This window comes from Rhinolophus hipposideros, assembly GCF_964194185.1.
Source record: "Rhinolophus hipposideros genome assembly, chromosome: 22".
Classification (NCBI taxonomy): Eukaryota; Metazoa; Chordata; class Mammalia; order Chiroptera; family Rhinolophidae; genus Rhinolophus; species Rhinolophus hipposideros.
The window spans coordinates 33,951,422-33,976,620 of record NC_138068.1 but is presented as its reverse complement, the minus strand read 5'-3'; the positions used below and the strand labels follow the sequence as shown (position 1 = coordinate 33,976,620).

At 34.9% G+C, this 25,199-nt stretch overlaps 1 protein-coding gene across 3 annotated transcripts in view; it reads left to right on the top strand.

The window, feature by feature from the left end:
• TASP1 (taspase 1) overlaps positions 1-25,199 on the top strand; it is a 259,989-nt gene that overhangs the window by 28,796 nt on the left and 205,994 nt on the right. For all 3 annotated transcript variants that reach the window (XR_013992327.1, XM_081034656.1, XM_081034657.1), the window contains 2 exons: positions 17,379-17,499; positions 22,684-22,768. Coding sequence is in view for 2 of the 3 variants with exons in the window: in XM_081034656.1 (XP_080890782.1) it covers positions 17,379-17,499; positions 22,684-22,768 (206 nt within the window). In the remaining variant the exon portion in view is untranslated. The remainder of the gene's footprint in view (positions 1-17,378; positions 17,500-22,683; positions 22,769-25,199) is intronic.

The window sequence follows — 25,199 nt, the reverse complement described above, 5'->3', positions numbered from 1 at the left end:
TTTAATTACTTATTGTCTGTCTTCCTTAGCTAGAATTGAGGCTCCATGTGGGCAAGGGTATTTTTCTGTTTTGTTAAAAGCTCTATGGTTTAGGTCAAGGATTAACAAACTATAGTCTTAAAAGCCACATTTGGACTGCTGCTTGTTTTTGAATGGTCTGCAAACTTAAGAATGGTTTTTACTTTTTAAATGGTTGAAAAAAAGTCAAAAGAAGAATAATAGTTTATGATACCAAAAAATTATATGAAATTCAAATTTCAGTGTTTATAAATGAATTTTTATTGGAAGATAGCCATGATCATCTGTTTGTGTATTTCTCTGGCTGCTGTTACACTACAAAGGCACAACTGAGTTGTTGTAGAATTCTCTGTGTGGCCTGCAAAGCCCGAACTATATAATATACCTGGCTCTTTATAGAAAAGACTTGCTTGGCACATAGGTATCCAATAAATATTTTTTGAATGAATCTTAACCTATACCACCACAGAGGAATCTAAATTGGAAATCTTTCAACAATCCAGTTCTTAAAAATTTGAGCTTAATAGGCTACTAAACAAAAATCCCGAGATGATTTTTGGCAATACATTTTCATTGGCCTTCATTCATTCTGGAAATAATGAGAACTGATGATGAGATACCAGGGAGTTTGTAATTCTTGGGATAGTGTCAGGTAAGATAGGTCTGTTGCACAAGTTTTACTAGTGTTAGTTTGAAAAAGACTATAACAACAGTGGAGTTACATCTGTTTTTTTTCTCTATTAAAAAAATTGAGAAATAATTTGTTTCAAAAGCTGTTTGTTTCCCCCCTTTCTCATCAGCTTTACATTAATAAAGGTACCCGCTTATTAATGAAGGCAATAATTAAATTAATTTTGATATTTTAGCCTACTTAATTTTGAATAAGAAATTACATCACAAAGTTTCAGTCTACTATGTTTCATTCATTTAATGATGTGTTTGTTGAATTTGCACTTGAATAACAAGGTATTAATAACATATTAGTAATTTTCTGTAAATGTCTGTCTTCTTAAAGGAAGAATGGAAATTGGACAAACACAAATCATTTTATATAAAAATGATTTTATAATGTGCCAGGCTCATTTTTGTACATTTGGAAACTAAATTGTTTGTATCTGTAAGATGCTATTGATAGGGGATGTCATAATAGATTGGTACCCAAGCCCCAGAGGTACATTGTACTCCATAGCCTTGCAAATAGCTTTTTATCCCCCCTTCCGCCTCCCCCTCCCCCGCTCCGGTTTAACCCGTTGTTTCTCAGTCTAGTTGTGTAGGACACAGCTACCTGACCCATGCTGGTATTATGAGCCTTGCACTCCCTCCCTGCCCGGCTAAGGCAGTCGGTTGGTAGCTCTCAGCAGCCCACAGCAGCCCAGCTCCAGGGAGAGCTGTTGTTCACAATCGTAGCTGTAGAGGGCACACTTACTGGCCCATGTGGGAATTGAACCGGCCACCTCGGCGTTAGGGGTATGGTGCTCCAACCACCTGGGCCACCGGGCTCGCCCAACAAATAGCTCTTATTTTATGCTTTCAGCAAAGCACGTTAAATGGGTAATACAGGTTGTAGTTTATAGTAAAAGAGTAACACTTTTCTTGGCCTTGGTTTGATGTTTCCAAATTTCATTAGTAGAAAGGGTTTCCATATCATGGTGGGGTCTTTTCTTCTTGGCCTTCCTACCCTCTCTTTGTTGGGTTAAACAGTCAAAGGGTCTTACTTTTTAAAATCTTTACCTCCTCTGAAAGTTATAAGGAAACTTAAAAAATATTATGCCTTTAAAATTTCATTTTTTTAGAAACTTAAAATACTATTACCTGAATTTATTTAATTTCTCTTGTTTTAATTGTGAAAAGATTGAATTCCTAGCACTCTACTGCATTTTTCGTGGCATTTCTCTATAGGAGTAACCTGCAAGATTCAATAACATCAGTTTGCTTAAAGGATTATTGTTTACAATGAGCAATTATTCTAGTTACAGCTAGTTGTAATTAACTTCTGTTCATTCTGCAAATATTTATTGAGTACCTACTGTGTGCCAAGCACTTAAACCTCTAGGGTATACATTCTGTGCAGAGATTTAGATCAAATTATATATAATGTCTGGTAGTACAAGTTGCCATAAAAAGAATACAATTGTAAAGAAAAGAAAATGGTTGGGGAAATGCTAAGTCAGCAAGGGGAAGGCCCTCTGAAAAGGTGTGATTTGAGCAGAGACATGAACGAAATAGGGGAGTAAGCCTTGGGACGATGCCAGGGAAGGGAGTTTTTGGTTAGAGGGAAAAGTACTCCATTGTCCCTTTTTATCTTACTTCATTCTTCTTTATAATACTTATACCCATGGGACAGTAGCTATTTATATATACATATACGTGTATGCTTACACACACACACACACACACACACACACACACACACACACACACACACACAGTCTGTATCTATTGACTTCTCCCTACTAAAATCACTTACTGAACTCAGAATTTCAAAGGAATGAATGGACAAAAGTAAAGGCCCTGAGATGGGAGTGTTCTTGGTGTGCTCGGAATTGCAAGGAGGTCAGTGTGACTGGTACATAGTAAAGGAGAGGGAAGTGGGAAGAAATAAGTCGGGAGAAGGAGGAAGGGGCAAGATCATGTAGGGCCCCTTGGGGATGTAAACCTTGGGAATTAGCACTGCAGATTTTATTCTAAGTATTATGGGAAATCATTGTAGGTTTTTAACAAGGGAGTAGCAGAGTCTGACAGATTTTTAAAGGATCGCTGGTTACTGATTGGACATAATGATTACTAGCTGTATAAAATGATTCAGGTTAGAAAATCAACAAATGAACATTTAAAAAGCTTATGTATATTATTTATAAGAGTAAAGTTAATATGTAGGCTGATCAGTTTATATCAAGTGATAGGTACACTTTTTTGTCAGCTTTATTGAAGTATAATTGGTATACAACAAAACTCACCAGTTTTAAGTGTACAGTTTGATGAGTTTTGGCAAATGTATACAATTATGTAACCACCAATACAATCATGATGTATGTAACATTTCCATCCCCCCATAATTCCCTCATATTTCTATCTGCAGTTGATCCTCTCTTCTCAGTGGCCCATGGCAACCACTCTGCTTTTTATCATAATTTGGCCTTTTCTAGAATTTGGTATAAATAGAATCACACAATATATGGTGTTTTGTGACTGAATTCTTTCACTTAGCATAATGATTTTGAGACTCATTCATATTGTTGGGTATATTAGGAGTTTGTTCCTTTTATTGCTGAGTAGTATTTCATTGCATTGATATATCACACTTTGTTTATCCATTTACCAGTTGATGGTCATTTAGATTGTTTCTTATTTTGGGCTGTTCTGATTAAAGCTGATATGAACATTTGAATACAAGTCTTTGTAATGAATACATATGCTTTCATTTTTTTTTTTGAATAAATGCTTAAGAATAAAATTGCTGGATCTGTGGTAAGTGTATGACTAAAGAAAACTGCCAAACTATTTGCCATTTTCATTCTCAGCCGCAGTGTGTGAGGGTTGCTGCTGCTCCACATTCTTGCCGGTACTCAAATACTATCAGTCTTTTAATTTTAGCCATTAGTGGTTATGTAGTGGTATCTTGTGGTTTTAATATGCATTTCCCTAATGACTAATGATGTTATACATCTTTTCACGTATATGAATCTGTATGTTAAATTGCCCATTACAAAGTTTGGATTGTCTCACTGAATTGCATGGAATCTATCTATCTACCTACCTACCTACCTACCTACCTACCTACCTACCCACCTACCTACCTATCATCTATTTACTATCTATTCTGGATATAAGTCCTTTACCTTTATGTTTTGTAAAATTTTTCTCCCAGGATGTGACTTGATTTTTTTAAAAATAGACTTTCTATTTTAGAATAGTTTTAGATTTACAGAAAAATTGAAAAGATAGTACGGAGAATTCCCACATGTCCAACACCTGATTTTCCCTGTTATTAACATCTTACACTAGTATGCTACGTTTTTCACAATTAATGAACCTATACTGATACAATATTACAATATTATACAATATAATATACAATATTATGAAATAATGTCCACACTTCATTCAGATTTCTTTGGTTTTTACCTAATGTAGAAGTCTTTTTCTGTTCCAAAGTGTTTTTCATCTTAGATTGTTGTATTTTCATCTCTAAAAGGTCAATTTAGGTTTTTTTTTTATTGCTTCCTTTTCTTTACTCCTGATCCTCATGTTTTCTCATGCCTACTTGGATATCTAGGGTATGTTTATGAAAGCAAGTTTAACTTTGTTAGCTAACATTAGAATTGTTTGCTAATTCTATCATCTGTGTCATTTCTGGGTCTATTTTTATTGTTTGATCATTTCTTCTGGTTTTGGGCTGTATTTTTCTGCTTATTTGCATGTCTGGTCACCTTTGGTTTTATACTAAATGTGAATTGTACATTATTGGGAGTTGGATATTGTAGCATTTCTTCAAATATTGTAGGACTTTGTTCTGGGACACCGTTGTTAGTTTACATCAGCTTGATCCTTTTGAGACTTTCTTTAAAACCTTGTTAGTGCAGGTCTAGAGTAGCCTCTTAAGACTTTCTCTGATAATCTTCACTCTGGCTGATGGGAACATGGCCTATTCTAATAAGGTCTGTGTGAGTTCCAGGAACTGTTCAGCTTACTGAAGTTTTCCAGAGAGTCTTTCTTTGGCCCTGGTAGTTTCATTGCAAGTATAATATTTATTTAGAGACTAAGGGCCCATATGGGTAGCTGAGTCTCTCTCCGTGCAGCTCTGCCTTCTTTGTACCCTGTACTGCATATTCTGGTTTTCTGGCCTCCTTGAACTCATAACTTTGTCTCTTGAACTCGGGAACAACATTGGCTTCTCTTCCCTGTGCTGTGGCTTGGAAGGTATCTCTAGGAATTCAGTTGAGGCACCTGATTCATGTCTCTTCTGTTGGGATGAGAGTCTTGTGCTGGCGTTTGAATGAAGTCTGTTTCATACATTTTGTCTGATTTTCTAGTTAGGATTTTGACTTCATAGTCAGAAGCAGAGTTCTTTAGGCACACTTTTGAAGTTATAAACATATTTTGAAGTAGGAGAAATATTTTTGAAACAAAATTGCTTCTAAGATACCCTTTATTATTTTTTTACATACTTTTTTTTAATGTGTTTTTAAAATGTTAAATTTAAACCATCATGTAGGAATCCTTTTCAGAATGACTTCGCTTGTTCAGTTTGTGATTTCTAATTGGGTATTATGTTGAATTTAACTTTGTATAGCTGATTAGCTGATATATCCTATTTCAAAGATTGTTGAGATAATGTATATAGTGCAATCTCATACGTGTATTTTGGGAATTACTAAATATGGATGCTCTACATTTTTCTCATACTTCAATTCCTTTCTCACATACTTTGAAGATATATATGAACAGGCAAGGGAGGTTATATAGAGTTTAAAGACCTTTGAGATATGATGGTAATTAATTTTGCTTACAGTCTCTTTGTCTTCTGCTACAGAGATTTCTGATCGGGATTTTTATATTTTTCAAAATAATCCAGGGCAAGATTTCAGTCTTCATCTGTTTTAAACCATAATCTTTCTTTAGTTGTAATCTCTTTCCCAATATTTAGTTGTAAACGACTTAGCTAGAAATATTGACTTGGAAGGTCTTATTCAAAATCATTTATGCACATTCTTCTCTCCATCTTATAAAATGCCTTTTCTTACTAACAGTTTTAGTTGTCTCCGAAGTTTAACAGTTCTGATTCTTTCCTCTCTTGTTCTTCTTTTCTGTTCTTACTACTGTCATTCCAGCATGCCAAGGGCTTAATATTTCAAGCCTACATTATAAAATAACCTCTGATTTGGTCTCTCTGGTTTCAGTCTACTCTCTTTTTTATAAAATATATGAATGTCAGTTTATGTTTCCTTGAGCAATATACTCATCTTGATTTCTCTTATGCAGAAAGCTTGACTAGCTTCTCACTGTTTTCCCAATCAAGGCCAGATTCTTCTTTTTTAATTAAAGTTTATTGTGGTGACAATTGTTAGTAAAGTTACATATTTCAGGTGTACAATTCTGTATTACATCATCTGTAAATCACAGTGCGTGTTCACCACCCAGAGTCAGTTCTCCTTCCATCACCATATATTTGTTCCCCTTTACCCTCATCTAACACCCCCCTCCTCCCATATCATCTGGTAACCAATAAAATATTGTCTGTGTCTATGAGTTCTTGTTTCTCATTTGTTTGTCTTGTTCATTTGTTGTTTTTGGTTTATATCCAACATATCAGTGAAATCATATGATTCTCTGCTTTTTCTATCTGACTTATTTCGCTTAGCATTATAATCTCAAGATCCATCCATGTTGTCACAAATGTTCCTATGTCATCTTTTCTTACCGCCGAATAGTAATCCATTGTGTGTATACACCACAACTTCTTTATCCATTCGTTTATCGAAGGACATTTTGGTTGTTTCCATGTCTTGGCCACTGTAAACAAAGCTGCAATGAACATTGGAGCACACTTGTCTTTCTGGATAAATGTTTTCAGATTTTTTTTGGTAGATACCCAAGAGAGGGATTACTGGGTCATATGGTAATTCTATTCTTAAGTTTTTGAGGAACCTCCACACTGCTTTCCATAGTGGCTGCACCAATCTGCAATCCCACCAACAGTGTATGAGGGTTCCTTTTTCTCCACAGCCTCTCCAACACTTGTTACTATTTGTCTTGTTGATGATAGCCATTCTGACTGGGTGAGGTGATATCTCATTGTGGTTTTTATTTGCATTTCTCTGATGATTAGCGATGTTGAGCATTTTTTCATATGTCTATTCGCCATTTGTATGTCCTCTTCGGAGAAATGTTTCTTCATGTCCTCTGCCCATTTTTCAATTGGGTTATTTGTTTTTCTGTTCTTGAGTTGCATGATTTCCTTGTATATTTTGGATATTAGCTCCTTATTGGAGACACTATTTGCAAAAATCTTCTCCCATTCAGTTGATTGCCTCTTTATTTTGTTGATGGTTTCTTTTGCTGTACAGAAACTTTTAAGTTTGATATAGTCCCATTCATTTATTTTAGCTTTTACTTCCCTTGTCTTTGGAGTCAAATTCATAAAATGCTCTTTGAACCCAAGGTCCATAAGTTTAGTACCTATGTTTTCTTCTATGCAGTTTATTGTTTCAGGTCTTATGTTTAGGTCTTTGATCCATTTTGAATTAATTTGGGTACATGGTGACAGATAGCAGTCCAGTTTCATTCTTTTGCACTTAGCTTTCCAATTCTCCCAGCACCATTTCTTGAAGAGGCTATCTTTCCTCCATTGTATGTTTTAGCTTCTTCGTCAAAAATTATCTGTCCATATTTATGTGGTTTTATTTCTGGGTTCTCAATTCTATTCCATTGGTCTACGTGTCTGTTTTTCTTCCCGTCATACTGTTTTGATTAATGTTGCCCTACAGTACAAGCTGAAGTCAGGGAGTGTGATATGTCCAGCATTATTCTTTTTTCTTAAGGATTGCTTTGACTTTTTGTGGTCTTTTGTGGTTCCAAACAAATCTGATGATTTTTTGTTCTATTTCTTTAAAAAATTTCATTGGGATTTTGATGGGGATTGCATTAAATCTGTATATTGCTTTGGGTAATATGGCCATTTTAACTCTGTTGATTCTTCAACTCCATGAGCACGAAATGTCTTTCCATTCCTTTGTGTCTTCTTCAATTTCTTTTAAAAATGTCTTATAGTTTTCAGCATATCTTTCACTTCCTTGGTTAAGTTTATTCCTAGGTATTTTATTCTTTATGCTGCAATTGCAAAAGGAATTGTTTTTTTTTAATATTTCTTTTTCTGAGATTTCATTGTTAGTATATAGGAATGCAGTGGTCTTTTGTACGTTGATTTTGTAGCCAGCAACTTTACTGTATTGATTGATTGTTTCTAACAGCTTTTTGGTGGAATCTTTAGGGTTTTCCGTATATAGCATCATGTCATCTGCAAAAAATGGCAATTTAACTTCTTCATTCCCAATTTGGACGCCTTTTGTTTCTTTCTCTTGCCCGATTGCTCTAGCGAGAACTTCCGACACTATATTGAAAAGCAGAGGTGATAAGGGACAGGCCTGTCGTGTTCCTGAACGTAGAACAAAGAGCTTCAGTTTTTTCATCGTTAATTCTGAGATTAGCTGAGTGTTTGTCATATATGACCTTATTATTATTATGTTAAGGTATTTTCCTTTTATGCCTATTTTATTAAGTGTTTTAATCATAAATGGATGTTGTATCTTGTCAAATGCTTTTCCTGTATCAATTGATACAATCATATGACTTTTGTCCTTATTTTGTTTATGTGATATATCACATTGATGGATTTGCATATGGTGAACCATCCTTATGCCCATGGATAATCCCCACTTGGTTGCGATGAATAATCTTTTTAATGTATTCGATTTTGTAGAATTTTTTTTTAGTATTTTTGCATCTGTATTTATTAAAGATATTGGTCTGTAGTTTTCATTTTTTTGTGTTGTCCTTACCAGGTTTTGGTATCAGGGTAATGTTGACCTCATAAAATGAGTTAGGGAGTGCTGTCTCTTCTTCAGTTTTTTCGAAGAGTTTGAGCAGGGCAGGTATTAGATCCTCTTTGAAAGTTAGATCCACTAGTGAAGCCATCTGGTCCTGGACTTTTGCTTTGGGGAAGGTTTCGTATGACTGATTCAATTTTGTTACTGGTGATCCGTCTGTTTAGATTTTCCAGTTCTTCATGGTTCAGCCTAGGAAGGCTATATGTTTCTAAGAACCTGTCCATTTCTTCTAGGTTATTGAATTTGGTGGCATATAGTCCTTCATGGTATTCTTGTGTGATCTTTTCTATTTCTGTGGCATCAGTGATCACTTCCCTCTTTTCTTTCTGATTTTGTTTATTAGTGTCTTTTCTCTTTTTATCTTAGTGAGTCTAGCCAAGGGTTTGTCAGTTTTATTAATCTTTTCAAAGAACCAGCTCTATGTTGCATTAATTTTTCTATTGCCTTTCTGTTCTTTATTTCATTTAGTCTGCTCTAATTTTTATTATTTCTGTCCTTCTGCTGACTTTGGGTTTCATTTGTTCTTCTTTTTCTAGTTCTTCAGGTGTAACGTGAGGTTATTCATCTGGGATTTTTCTTGTTTATTGAGATAGGCCTGTAAAAATATTAATTTCCCTCTTAAAACTGCTTTTGGGCCGGCCTGGTGGCTCAGGCGGTTACAGCTCCATGCTCCTAACTCTGAAGGCTGCCATTTCAATTTCCACATGGGCCAGTGGTCTCTCAACCACAAGGTTTCTGGTTCAAATCCTCGGGTCCTGCAAGGGATGGTGGGCTTCACCCCCTGCAACTAAGATTGAACACGGCACCTTGAGCTGAGCTGCCACTGAGCTCCCAGATGCTCAGTTGGTTGGAGCACGGGCTCTCAACCACAAAGTTGCTGGTTCAACTCCTCGAGTCCCGCAAGGGATAGTGGGCTGTTCCCCCTTGCAACTAGAAAACAGCAACTGGACCTGGAGCTGCGCTGCGCCCTCCACAACTAAGATTGAAAGGGCAACAACTTGACTTGGAAAAAAGGCCTGCAAGTACACACTGTTCCCCAATAAAAAGTCCTGTTTCCCTTCCTCAATAAAAAAAACCCCCAAAACCAAAAAAAAGTGCTGTCGCTGCATCCCCCAAATTTTGGTAGGATGTATTTTTATTCTCATTTGTTTCTATTTATGTTTTGATGTCTCCTTTTACTTCTTCTTTTACCTGGTCGTCCTTTAAAAATATGTTGTTCAATCTCCACATATTTGTGTTTTTTCCTGCTTTCTTTTTGCAGTTAATATCCAATTTCAAAGCCTTGTTATCAGAGGAGATGCTTGGTATGATTTCAATCTTCTTAAATTTGCTGAGGCTAGTTTTACGTCCCAAAATATGGTCTATTTTGGAGAATGTTCCATGTACAGTAGAAAAAAACGTATAGTCTGATGTTTTAGGATGAAGTGCTCTATAAATGTCAATTATGTCCATTTTATCTAATGTGTCATTTAGGGCTGCTATTTCTTTATTTATTTTCTGTTTGGATGATTTATCCATAGCCATCAATGATTTATTTAGTTCCCCTAGTATAATTGTGCGTTGGTCAATTTCTCCCTTTAGTTCTGTTAGTAGTTGCTTGTTATATTTCGGTGCTTCCTGATTGGGGGCATAAATATTGATAACTGTTATGTCTTCTTGTTGTATAGTCCCCTTTACCATTATGAAATGTCCATCTTTGTCTCTTGTTACCTTTTTCACCCTGAAGTCTGTTTCATCTTATATCAGTATGGCTACACCTGATTTTCTCTGGAAACCGTTTGCTTGGAGTGTCACTTTCCATCCTATCACTTTGAGTCTATGCTTGTCCTTGTAGCTGAGATGTGTCTCTTGGAGACAGCATACGGTTGGGTTTAGTTTTTTGATCCAGTCTGCTACTCTGTGCCTTTTTATTGGTGAGTTTAGTCCATTTACGTTTAGGATGATTATTGATATGTGAGGATTTCCTATCATTTTTTCTTTAGTTTTCTGATAAGACTGTGCCTCCATTGTTTCTTTGCCTTTTTGTTGTATTCTGTTATTTCTGTGTCATGGTATTCTATGGTTTTTTTCCCTCTGTTTCTTCTTTTATTACAGTATATATTTCAGTTCTGGATTTTTTTTTTGAGTGGTTACCCTTAAGTTTATGTAAAAGAAAGTTTGTTTAGAGTACTCCATTTTCCTTAGCATGCTTACTTTCTCCATTCCCATATTCTGGTTCAGGCCTTTACTCTCCCCCTTTTTATGTTTTGGTTGCCACAAACTATCCCTGTTGATGGTGGTTGAATAGCCTCCTTTAGTATTTCTTGTAGTACAGGTCCTGTGTTAGAAAATTCCCTCAGCTTCTGTATGTCTGGACAGGTCTTTAGTCCTCCTTCATATCTAAAGGAGATCTTTGCTGGATATATTATTCTTGGCTCATAATTTTTCTGTTTCAGTAGTTTGACTATTTGGTTCCATTCCCTCCTGGCTTGTAGAGTTTCTGCTGAAAAATCTGATGATGTTCTAATGGGCTTTCTTTTGTAGGTTACTATCTTCTTTTCCCTGGCTGTCTTGAGGATTGTTGCCTTGGTTATTCTTGGCAATTAATGATTTATTATTTCTCTTCCTGGACATCTACAGGAATGGGTTCTGCAATAGATTGATTGGAAAAGGTCTGTCTTTTGTTTTCCAGTTAGGTGTTGGTAGAATGTTTAATTTCTCTATCTGACTGCAGCCTTTTATTCTCTCTCACAGTGTCGTGTTATGTTTTCTCTGCACTGTTGCATCTTCTCACACAATGGGCGGATTCCCTGGAAGGCAGGCTTCTTGAACTCTGTGAACAGTTTATCTAGGTCATAAGGTGCTCCGTGTGGGGATGCGGAGAGCTTTTGAAGTTCCATAGCTCTTCCTGCACCAGATTCAGAGCCCATGTGTTTCATCATCTCTGTTTACTCCTGCAGGGATCCGCCCAGATAGGTGGGGCCGGGGGCAGGGTAGGTTGTGAGAGGTGGCCAGAGCAATGGCGGCGACCACCACCACAGCTAGTCCTCCTTCCATAGCTCCCTCCCCTTTGCCGGAACTAGTTGGGCTGCAAATCTGTGTCTGTGGACCACAGTTCTCAGAACTGCAAATAATTTGTTCTTTTGATCTGAGACTGCTACTGTTTCGCTTCTAGTACTGGTCAGGTGGGGGTGGGGCGAGCTTTGGGAGGGTAGAGAGGGGGCGGCTAGTCTCAGTGCCTAAGGCTTCTCTGTTCTCTGCTTGGCAGTGAGGGCTTAAACCGCTGTTTTCAGCCTTCTTCCCTCAGTCTTTTCTGTGAGGTCTCTGCTGTGAGCATTGGGTTCAGCTGAGTTATATGCTGTTTCCTCAGCCCTGTGGGCCATAAACGGTGCCCTAGCAATATGAATGCTTTCCTCTCCCGCAGCTGCGGTAGTTCCGGGATGCAGCGAACTCCGGAGAATTGAGCTAGGTCTGTGTCCTGTGCCCGCTTGGCCCTATCTCCATATTTCTCCCTTCCGTCCTCCCCCTGCTCACGCAATTTGCCCACCTTTAGGTGATTTCAGTAGTGTGCCTCTTAGTCTTGCCTGTCTTCTGCGTATGGAGTCCTTTGCGGAGTTACAGTTGTTCAGTTTGTTGTAAATTCCAGGAGAGATTTCAAGAGGCTCACCTCACGCTGCCATTTTTATGACGTCACTCCCTCCTCAAGTTCAAGTCCCGATTCTGATGAGTGACGTTGGGCAATATTTGGCTCCAGCCAACCTTCTTTGCTGAGTGTGTCTTCTGTGGCTCTGACACTTTCTCATTACCTACACGTTGCTCCCATCATTTCCTCCAACTGGAATTCCACCTCCTGGCCAGTTAGTCTTTGCTTTTGTTTAGCATTCTCCAGAAAGCCTGCTGTTAATTTCTCCATCTCAGAGTGAGCCATTTTCTTTTGAGTGCTCAAAGTATTTGTCATGTGTATCATTCATTTTCTATTTAATTATACGATCTTTTTGTTGTTTCTTATACTGTGATCTTATTTTTAAAATTCTGTGGACAATTAAAGTATCTAACAGCATTAGGACAAAAGCCCTGGTCTTAAATCCCTGAGCCCTTTGCTGAAGTTATAGGTACACAATAGGAAGGTTTTAATGTGGTCAGTTTTTCTTGGATTTAGTAGAAATCCAAGAAACTGGAGCCATTTGTAGATGATTTGAGATTTGATGATCTTTAGGTTGATCAAAATGGCCCTGTTTTCCTAGGCAACATTGGTCTTACCTCAGAGCAGAGTTAATTTTCTGGATTGACTCAGATTTCTGAAATGTGAGGTAGTTTGTTCATATTTTATGGCCCTCAGTTATTTTGGAGTAGTCTTTTCTTCAATGCAGTGATTCTAAGGAGTGTCTCTCTACTCTCTCTCTAATCTCATTTTACTTACCCATCTGACCCCTCCTATTTACAAAAGGAAGTCTTTTGGGATTTCGTCCTCATGATGTTTATTTTTTTGTTAAGATTTTATATTATCAGTTTTTTCGCACGTTCTCTGGAGATCATGTATGACACAGTCTTGATTTTTTAATACTAGTGGTATATATTTTTTAAAACTTTACTCACTGTATTAGTAAAGCAAGGTAGTGTTTTTCTTTTAGATTCCAAATACATGGCTGGCCTCTGATTCCAGGCCTTAAGTTTACCTTGTTGACATAAGTTTTTTTTCTTTATAGTATCTTTTTTGAGATATAATTCATATGCCATAAAATTCACCCTTTTATGGTATACAGTTCACTGGTTTTTCTTTGTATTCGTAAAGTTCTGCATCTGTGACCACCATCTGACTTTCATTCTTTTTCATCAGCTCAAAAAGAAACGCAGTACCTATTATCTGTCACTCCACATTCCCCCTCTTCCCAATCCCCGGCAGTGGCAACCACTGATCTGCTTTATGGATTTGCCTGTTCTGCACATTTCATATAAATGGGATCATCCAAGATGTGGTCTTTTGTGACTGGCTTTTATCATTTAGCACAATGTTTTTAAGGTTCATCCATATTGTCTCATATATCAGTACTTCATTACTTTTTATTGCTGATTAATACTGCATTGTGTAGATATACTATATTTTACTTATCCATTCATCAGTTGATGGACATTTGAGTTTCCAGTAATGCTGGAGAATGAATATTCAGTAAAGCTGCTATGAATCTTCATGTACAGGTTTTATATAGACAATTCATTTCTTTTGTGAATATACCTGGAAGAAGAATTGTTGGGTCAATGGTAACCATGTTTAACTTTTTGAGGAGCTTCCAGATATTTTCAAAAGTGGCTATACCATTTTACATTCCCACCAGCAATGTTGAGGGTTCGAATATCTTTTTACTTGCAGAAAATCTGTTTTTCTGATTCTTTTTGATGTTATTTTAAGTGGAATTGTGGGTGTGAAGCAGTATTTTATTGTGGTTTAGATTTGCCTTTCTTTAAGGACTAATGATGGCAAGCATCTTTTCATGAGCTTATTGGCCATTTATATTTCTTCTTCGGAGAAAAGTTCATTGATATATTTTGTCCATTTTAAAATTCTGTTGTCTTTTTATTTTAAAGTTGTAGGAATTTTTTATATATCCTGGATACAGATCTCTAATGAGATTAATAATTTGGAGTTTTTTTCCCATTCTGTGAGTTTTTTTCTACATTTTTATGGTGTACTTTGAAATACAAAGTTTTTAATTTTAATGAAGTCTTGTTTACTTTGGTTGCTATGCTGTGGTGTCATATATAAGAAACCATGGTTTAATCCAAGGTTATGAACATTTGCCCCTTTGTTTTCTTTGAAGGATTTTATAGTTTTAGCTCTTATTTCTAGGTCTTTGATCCACTTTGAGTTAATTTTTTTATTAGTTTAAGGTGTACAAAACAATGTATTAGACATTTATCGTTTATATCCCTCACACAGTGATAATCCCTCTCCCCCAATCTACTGCCCCTCTGACATCACATACAGCCATTATGTTTCCACTGTCTCTAGTTCTAATGCTGTACTATTTCTTGTAACTGTATATATATGTGTATATATGTATACATATATACATATATACGTATATATATGTATATGTGTATATGTATATATGTATATATGTGTGTGTGTGTATATATATATATATATATATAAATTATAGTTGACATTCGTTATTTTTCAGCTTCAGCTTCAGGTGTACAGTGCAGTGATCAGGTATCTATATCATCCCTGAAGTGGTCGCCCTAATAAGACAAGTGTCCATCGGATACCCTACAAAATCTTTACAACAGTATTGATTACATTCCCCAAATTGACTTTCGTATTCCTGTGGAAGTTTTGTGGTTACTGATTGTGCTTTCTAATCCCCTAACCTTCCCCCTTATCCCCCCCCTCCCATCTAGTAACCCTCAGTTTTTCCTCTGTCTCTGAGACAGTTTCTGATTAGTTTGTTCATTTTTTCTTTTCTTTAGATTTTACATTTAAGTGAGAGGATATGGCATTTGTCTTTCTCTGTCTGACTTATTTCACTTAGCATAATGTTCTCTAAGTCCATCCATGTTGTTGCAAATGGTAAGATTTCTTTCTTCTTTATGGCTTCATAATACTCCGTTGTATAAATGTACCATAGTTTCTTAATCCAATCATCTACTGATGGGCATTTCAGTTGTTTCCATGTCTTGGCTATTGTGTATAGTCCTGCAATAAACATAGGAGTGCATATATTCTTTTGAATTGGAGTTTTGGATTTCTCCGGATAGATACCTAGGAGTAGAATTGCTGGGTCGGAAGGTAGTTCCATTTTCAGATATTTGAGATACTTCCATAATGTTTTCCATAGTGGCTGTACCAATCTACAATCCCACTAACAGTGCACGAGGGTTTCCTTTTCTCACATCCTCTCCAGCACTTGTTGTTTATGATTTATTGATGATAGCCATTTTGACTGAGATGAGGTGGTATCTCATTGTGGTTTTTATTTGCATTTCTCTAATGATTAGTGAGGTTGAGCATTTTTTCATATGTCTGTTTGCCATCTGTATGTCTACTTTGAGTTAATGTTTGTGTATGGTATGAGATAGAGTCTAACTTCATTTCTTTGCATCTGGATATCTAGTTGTTCAGCACCATTTATAGAAAAGACTGTCCTTTCTTTATTGAATTGTTTTGGCATCCTTGTTGAATTGGCCATACTTGGAAGACTTATATCTAGACTCTCAATTCTATTGCATAGATCTGTATGTTTATCTTTAACTATATCTTTGTATCACTCTGCCTTTTATTTAAAAAAAAAATTTTTATTGGGAAACATTGTGTGTTTCTCCAGGGCCCATCAACTCCAAGTTGTTGTCCTTCAATGTAGTTGTGGAGGGCGCAGCTCAGCTCCAAGTCCAGTCACTGTTTTCAATCTTAGTTGAAGGGGATGCAGCCCACCATCCCATGCGGAAATTGAACCAGCAACCTTGTTGTTGAGAGCTCACTCTCTAACCAATTGAGCCATCCAACTGCCCCTGTATCATACTGTCTTGATTGCTATAGTTGTGTAGTAAGTTATAAAACCTACAAGTGTGAGACTTACAATTTTGTTTTTCTTTTCAAGATTGTTTTGCCTATTCTGAATCTCTTGCATTTCCATATGAATTTTAGGATTAGTTTGTCAATTTTTGCAAAAAAAGGCAGCTAGGATTTGATAAGGGATTGTGTTGAGTCAGATTAATTTGGGAAGTACTGCCCTGTTAAAGATATTAAGTCTTCTGATCTATGTCCATGGCTGTCTTTCCATTTGTTTAGGTCTAATTTTTTTTTCAACACGTTTTGTAGTTTTCAGTGTACAGGTTTTACACTTCTTTTGTTAAATTCATTCCTGAGCATTTTATTCTTTTTGCTGTTATTGTAAGTGAAATTGTTTTCTTAATTTCATTTTTGGATTGTTCGTTGCTAGTGTGTAGAAATAAAATTGGTTTTGTATATTGATCTTGTATTTTGCAACCTTGTTGAAATTGTTTATCAGCTCTAATAGATTTTGATGAAGTCCTGAGTATGTTTTTGTATACAAGATCATGTCATCTTCGAGTAGAGATAACTTTACTTCTTCATTTCCAATGCAGGTGCTCTTTATTTCCTTTTCTTGCCTAATTGTCCTGTCTAGAATATCCAGTATAATGTTGAATAGAAGTAGTAAGAGTGAACATTGCTGTATTGTATTGTTGCTGTTCTTAGGGGAAAGCATTCTTCTGTCACAATTCATTATGATTGTTACTCTGAACTTTTTATAGGTGCCCTTTATCATATTAAGGAAGTACCCTTCTATTTCTATTTTGTTGAGTGTTTTTCTTGTGACAGGAGGTTGGATTTTGTCAAATTCTTTTTATATCTGTTGACATGATGTTTTTTTTTATGTCCTTTATTAACATGATGAAGTATATTCATGGTGAGTTTATTACCTATATTACATGGTAAGTTTCATATAATGTTGAACAAAACTTGCTTTCCTGGTATCCCTCTTGTTTGTGGTATATAATTGTTTTGTGTTTTGCTGAATTTGGTGTTCTAGTATTTCCTTGCAGATTTTTGTGTCAATATTGATAAGGGATATTGGTATGTAATATTCTTTCCTCATGATGTCTTTGTTTTGTTTTGGAATCACAATAGTATTGGTACCATAGAATGAGTTAGGAAGTATTCTTTCCCTTTCTAATTTATGTAACAGTGTATGAAGAATTGACCATAAATCATTTTTTAATACTAATGGTACTTTAATATTTGTTTTGATCTTTTAGGATTCTCCTTTTACAAATGCAGGAATGGGATCTAATCTGAATCTATTGGGTGAAATTGAGTGTGATGCCAGCATAATGGATGGAAAATCCTTAAATTTTGGAGCTGTTGGAGCACTAAGTGGTATGTGGACATTATAATACACTATCTCTATTCTTTAGAAAACTCTATTACCATTCCATGCTGCCTAGAGACTTAGTCCAGTCTTTTCTGCCATTCTTGCTTGGAATAGTGTTGAAAACAAACATTTTTTTCTTTTACTGAATTTAAAACATGAAATCTTAGCTATGAATAGTTCAAAAAAACCAGTGAAATAGCATAAGTGCAAGTCTTTGTTAGAGTTTGATCATTCTTCTTTATCCCCTCAAGAGATTATAGACATTTAAAATGTGTTAGCATATTCTATTAATTTTACAATTATTTGAAATGATATATTTTTATTGTTAAAAAATTCACCTCAATAAAGTGAATGTTGCAATAAAGCGAGTCACGCAAATTTTTTGGTTTTCTAGTACATATTAAAGTTAAAAAAAAAAAAAGATAGATTCCCTTAGAATTTCTATATACATGATCATATTACCTGTGAATCATGACAGTTTCACTTTTTCCTTTCCAATGTTTAAATTTAAATTTTTACCTTTTTCTTGCATTATTATACTGGCTGTGACACTCAGTGCAATGTTGAATATAAATGGTGGTAGTGTACATCCTTGCTTTGTTCCTGGTCTTAGAGGGAGAACACTAAATATTTCACCACTCTATATGCTGCCAGCTGTAGGATTTCCATAGATTCTTTTGATCAGATTGGAGAAGTCCCTTTTTAATCTTAATTTGTGTTATAAATGGGTATTGAATATCATGAGGTGCTTTTCTGCATCTATTGAGATATGGATTTTTCCCCTTTTGTTTTGTTAAAAATGAAATTTATTATTGATTTTGGAATGTTCTTTTCTTGGCATAAAGATTTCTTGGTCGTAAGTTTTTATTTTTTTATATTCTGGATTTTATTTGTGGATGTTTAAGTTTTTGACCTCTATGTCTTTATAATTGACTGGCTTTTATTTTCTTATAGTATTCTTTTCAGGTTTTAGAATCATGTTGTTGTGGCTGGCCTCATCAAATGAGTTGAGGATTTTTTTTTCTCTGATCTTTGAAAGAGTTTGTGTATGATTGGAATGATTTCTTTTTAATTATTTGGAAGAATTCATTAGTCATCCTAAATTAGCAATGTAGTTTTTTTTGTTTGTTTGTATGTGGGAAGTTTTAAAAAAAACGGGATTCAATTTCTTTAAGAGTTATAAGACTGTATTTTCTTTTTCTCATTTTTTTTCAAGGAATTTATTTTTCTCATATGAGTGTTCACATTTATTTGCCTGAAGACCTTTTAGTTAGCTTTCTTTATTGATTTTGAGTTTAATTTCACCATGGTCAGAGAACCTACACTGTATGATTCCAATCCCTTGAAGCTTTTTGAGACTTGCTTTATGTCTCAGTTTATGGTGTGTTTTGATAAATGTTCCATGTGAACTTCAAAAGAGTATGTATTTTGCAGTTGTTGGGTACGTGTTCTATACATAACTTAGGTCCATTTGATTATTCATTTGTTCCAGTATTCTATATCTTTCTGATTTTTGTGATAGGTAAGAAAGGATATTTCAATTAGTTTTGATTTTAATTTTTTTACTATGAAATTTTTTGGTATTTAAGGAAGTTTCATATGTTTAAAGGCCATTAACATTTTTCTGTGAACTGACTGTTTATACTTGGGTGGCTTGCCTTTTAAAACTCTATAATGGGCTTTATCATATTGTAATTAAAAAATTTTAGTTGTCAAACTTATTTCTCTTTTGTGGCTTTTATATTTTGCATTTCTTAAGGTTTTTCTCACCTATATTTTCTTCTAATCACCTGTGTTTTTTTCTAATACCTGTATAATTTATTTTTGTTTACCTCTTGAATGCATTGTGTATTTTTTCTGAAATGACCAACAAATCGTCCCTATATAATTTAGTGAATAACATGCATAACAATAATAATTACCATTTAGTGAGTGACTACTACATACTATGCATTGTTCTCCAGTAGTTTATATGTATTACTGTATTTTGCCATGTATAATGTGCAGTTTTTTGCCCAAATTTGTGAGGGAGAAATAAGGATGTGCATTATACATGGGCAGTACTAATTCCGTATCTATATATTTTTAATTCTTTTATTTGTACTTATGAGTTAAAAGTGTAACTCTAGAAATCAATAACGATATCCACATACAAAATAATACCCTGGAATATGATAATTGGTTTTGTTGAACTTAAGATGAACTTGAAACGATGAAGTTCTTTGCCATTTATGATGTGTAAATTCCATAAATTTGTTACTGGTACATAAAATTTCTTGTCCCTTGTTCTTGTGCTTTGTAATTATTTGTTACATAAAATTTCTTGTACTATAATATATTAAAAAATAAGTGCTAAAATTCCTTTACAATACAAAAAACAAGTACCTAAATGTAAACAAATAAACATTTCAATTAAAAAAGTAAAACAAAAGATTTTTTCCCCCTGAATGTTTGGGCCAAAAATGTGGGTGTGCATTATACATGGCAAAATGCGGTAAATCATCTAGTTCTTACAATAACCTTCTGAGGTTAGTACTTTTATCCCCATTTACAGGTGAGGTAACTGAGACACACGAGAGATTTAGTAGTTTATTCAAGGTTACTTTACGAATCTGGGTCCAACAAGAAGACAGAAACCACACAGTAGTTTAAACAGGAGAAGTTTAATATAAAGAATTATTGAATAGTGATAGGAGAGTAACTATATAAAGATGGAAAGAGAACTCAAAATGTATCCTAGGTCAGAAGGAATACCCAAGTATAAACTTGAAGGGAGTTCATACCCTGTTGTAGAAGGTATGGTTGCAGCCCACTGTCAGGCAGAGAAATTGCTGGGTTACCTAAGCCACAGCCACTGTGAGAGCAAGAACAATCCTGTAGGGTGCAGGTGAGCTAAGCCTTGTAGGTGGGCACACTGAGGTTAGGAGGCCAGAAGAATTAAGCATGTGCTGGGCAGGATAAAGATTGGGCCTTTGAGGCAGCCAACCCCACAGGGCACTTTGCTATATGGGGGCTGAGGATGAGATGTGGGAATCTGTTACTTGAGCTGGGGACAGTCATGTTCTTTCTGGGGCTGTCAGCTATGCTGCTGTGGCCTGAATCCTGAGCTGGGGAAAACTGTGCCCTGCAGGCACTTACATAGCTCTGGAGACTATCACGTGGGCCAAACAGTGGAGAAAAGTGGGGGCTGTCTGGGAACCTGGCCAGCAAACCACATCTTCCTCCTGTAGTGTGTCTCCAGTGCCCTCTACTGACAAAGCTCACCAGTGTGCCAGCTGGCAAAGGAAACATTTCAAGGGCCCATACCCGTTTTCACAGATCAGGCAACAAAGGGTGAATTTGTAGCTGTGAAGCAATAAATTGATAGCTGGCACAGTTATAAAATAGTCTGACGCCCAGCACTCTGTGTTATTTCTACCTCTTACATACAGTCTGTCCTTATTCTGCTCATCCGAAATACTATCTATATCATGTATTAAATATCCAAATTCACATGTGTCTATGTCAAAACTTTAGCTTTATTCTATTCTGTATATATATATATATATATATATATATATATATACCTGTCTATTTTGTACCCAAAGTAAACCTTATAATTAGAATAACTTTTAATAAGAAATGGTACTCTTAATTTTTCTTCAAAGTTTTCTCTTCCTGATGAGTCAGCTTGCCATACATCATAGAAATCTTTAAGTTTTGAATTTATAAGTGAATTTGGCAATTATTAATGTCTTTACAATATTGAATTATCATATACAGAAATATATTTTAAGAGCTAGTATCGTGTTTCCCCGAAAAGTAAGACCTAGCTGGACCATCAGCTCTAATGCGTCTTTTGGAGCAAAAATTAATACAAGACCTGGTATTATATTATATTATAAGACCCCGTCTTATATTACAGTAAAATATGACTGGGTCTTATGTTAATTTTTGCTCCAAAAGACACATTAGAGCTGGTGGTCCAGCTAGGTCTTATTTTGAAGGAAACATAGTACAGAGACCTGAGCTTTTCCTTCCTTTAGTATTTCATACTTTTTTGTATGAAAAAGTATGAAAAACTTTTTCATACTTTTTTTTCATACATATTTTGTGTGAAAAACTTCTGGTTTTAGTATTTATTAATAGCTATATATGTAGTTAGTTTTGGTATTTATTAATAGCTAAATATGTAGTTAGTTTTGTTTTACGTCAATCTAATGGTCTTAATTTGAGTTTTTATGACCTCTTTATATCCCACTGCTGATGTTTTTTTTTTTTGTATATACAGTGACCTGAGAGAGGCATTCTTAGGTTAGTGGTGAAGGGCCTAACGCCTCTGGCGTTAGCTGCCTCTGTTAAAATCTTAGTGCTGTGATCTTGTTCACCCTCTGCAACTGTTTTCTCAGGAATCAGATAGCATTCGTAAGTGTATTTATATGATGGAGTGAAGTGATCAATTAAACAATCTCGTACATTTAAGGGTTTGGTGCTGTGCCTGGCACATATTAGAATTAGATACTAAGTTGCTGTCACTGTCTTCTGTCACCATCATCATTGTCATCCTGACAGTGTTTTCAAACTAATACTTACTGTCCTATCATTCCTCCCAGGTAAGTGTCCTCTTCTCACTTTTCACATTTTGTTTTCCCTCCTAGAAACAATCAGAACCATATTTTAGGTTAAAGTCTTGTACATATTTGGTCTCTTCTCCTCACCTGTACTCATCTGTAAGACTTTCTCGTTATTTTGTCTCTCTTGCAGGTAAGATGTAAAATTTTAGGCCATTAGTTTTTCTCCCCAAGTAAATTTGAAACAGTTTGTAATAATCATGTTTATTTCTTAGAGGAAATTCATGGTTTTGATAGTAGATGCCGCATTTTTAGTTTATTTTTCTATTTTATTACTCTGAAATCTGTTAACAAGGAACCTTATTTAAATATTTATTATTTCAAATTCAGTCTTTGTTGCTGTAGCATATGACAAAACATGGGAATAATATGTTTTATATTTGTTCGTTTCTTGCATCTGCTAGGTACTCATATGTTTGTTGATTTGATCTGTATTGCTCATGATAATTCAGGGTTTTCATTAGTATATAAGAGTTTACCAAGATACTTAAAAGTTGTCTTATTGAAAGTACCGTAAAACTGAGTGGGAAACTTGAAGACATTTTTCTGACTTCATTTTCTGCCAATTTTATTTTATAGGAATCAAGAACCCAGTCTCAGTTGCAAACAGACTCTTGTGTGAAGGGCAGAAAGGCAAGCTCTCCGCTGGTCGAATTCCTCCCTGGTAACCACTTTGTTCTGCCTGACTTTCCCTGGGTCTTTGGTCTTTCGTGCATGTCGTATTTGAAGGCTGTTTTTTTCCATAGAAGGTTGATGTTGTTGGTTACACAACAGCAGTAGCTTAGTTTTTTGTTGAAGACTCACTTTGTTCTGTGATCTTGGAACACTTTGTACACTTGATAGAATTCTGGACAGAAAAGAATATTATGGATTAAAGCAGAAAAGAGATCAGAGTTAATTTTTGGTTTTATAGTTGATTATAGGCAGTTTTTTGCTGTTGAAAAGTGCTCAACTGGGTTTTTTTTATTATGAAACTTTAAAAGTATCATATATTTGAGTCCAGAGTCTAAACTAATTTTTAATCTTGAGGAGTTCTTAGAATAAAAGTACTTAATTTTTCTTCTCTAGAGAAACACACTGTGACACTAAGATTAGTAAGATCACATCTTTTCTCCTGCATTGGCATCCAATTTTCATTACAAAAACCTCAAACTTTTCAAGTATTTATGAAAGTACAGAAAGTAGAGTCCTCATGAACCTGTCATCCAGCTCCAATAATTAACAGTGTTTGTGCCCTTCATCTGTCTCAGACATCTCTTTTGTTTCTCTAGTATTTTAAAGCTAATCTTTGACATCATATTTCACCCTGAATTAGTTTAAATTTGTAACATAACCATCATCCGGTTAGCATGCCCAACATTATTATCAAGTATACCCCGATATCGCCTCACATTCAGCATATACTCAGCATGCCTGGCTGTGAAGGTCACATTAATGTTCTGCGTTGAAAATTATGACAACAGTAGTATAGGAGTCACTGTATTCGACTATTATAATTTGAGGTCATAGAAAAGAAATTTATATAGTTTTGAAAAACCTTTTACACAAATAAACTAAAAGTATCCTTTAATCACATACTTCTCAGGTGTTTGTGTTACTAGAAGGGTTGATTACAAAAAAATTTCAAAGAAATATTAATTTTTCATATTTGTTTTCAATAAAGCAAGGCTAAGGAAAAGCAAATCTGATTTCTTGAGATCATTTCTAATATGTATTTGGTTGATATCAGTAAGTTTACTTATAACTTTGGGAGTAGGAAAATGATTTGAAAACTCTTATATATACTTTTTCAGAATTTATATTAATCCTATGCTATTTTGTTTAACTGGTATGAAGTCCACCAATCCAAAATTTTCTGTTTGCTTAGCACATACACAATTTCCTACTGTCCATACCTTTTTAGAGGAGTAATAGGTGCAAAGAGATTGTCTCTGGATTTATAGTCTCCTCAATATTGATGTAAGCGTCACTGTTTTCTTTCACCTATATTTGATATTATACATAAAGCATAATTAACCCTAACTAAATCAATTTAGAAGACATGTGCCCATTAGGGAGGAAATAATGTAGTTGTTTTAGTTGAAAAGAAAAATACCATAAAGCTTGTGAAAAATATTTTAAAGTTTACCTACAAACCTATCATAATCCCGTTCTCCTGACTCTCTATGGTATTTACCAAGCAGATACCCAAATTTATATGGAGGAATGAGGGTACAACAATAGCCAAGACAATCTTGAAACAGATCAGAATTGGACTCATCTACTGGCTATCATGATACTTTATAATATTATAGTAATTAAAACAGTTGATCTAGGTATAGGGATATATAAAAAGATTAGTAGGACAGAACTGGAAGTCCAGAAGCAGACCCAGTAGATAAGTAAATTTAGTCTATGATAACAGTGTCATCTCAGAGCAATATGGGGGATAAAAGATGGTGTATTAAATAAATTGTGTTGGGAAAATTGGCTACCTCGTGGTAAAATGTTAATTTAAATACCTTTGTCACACCATTCAAAAAGAGAAAAATAATGTTCAAACATAAAAATAAAAAAGCATAGTAAAAAATTTTTAGGAAAAATATGAGGGATTACGTTTATGATTGTGAGGTAGCAAAGATCTTATTAAGGTTAAAATATAAGGCTAAATATTGAAACATATAACAAATAAAGATGTATAGCTATTATACAACTGAAGATACCATGATCTGAATTAAAACACAATATGGCTTTTGCAGCATAGGTAGCAAACAAAAGATTAGTATCCATAGTGTTTAAGAACTACAAAATATTAGTAAGAAAAAGACAACCAAAATTCTAAAAATTGATAAAGGATACAAATAGACAATTTATAGAAAAGAAAATATTGTTGGTATATAAATACACGAAAAGGTACCCAATCATAATATCAATCAAGGAATTATGAATTAAAATGACAAGATGATATATATATATATATATATATATATATATATATACACATACATATATACATATGTATGTATGTGTATATATATACATATATATATATAATACATTTTATTGGGGAATATTGGGGAACAGTATGTTTCTCCAGAGCCATCAGCTCCAAGTAG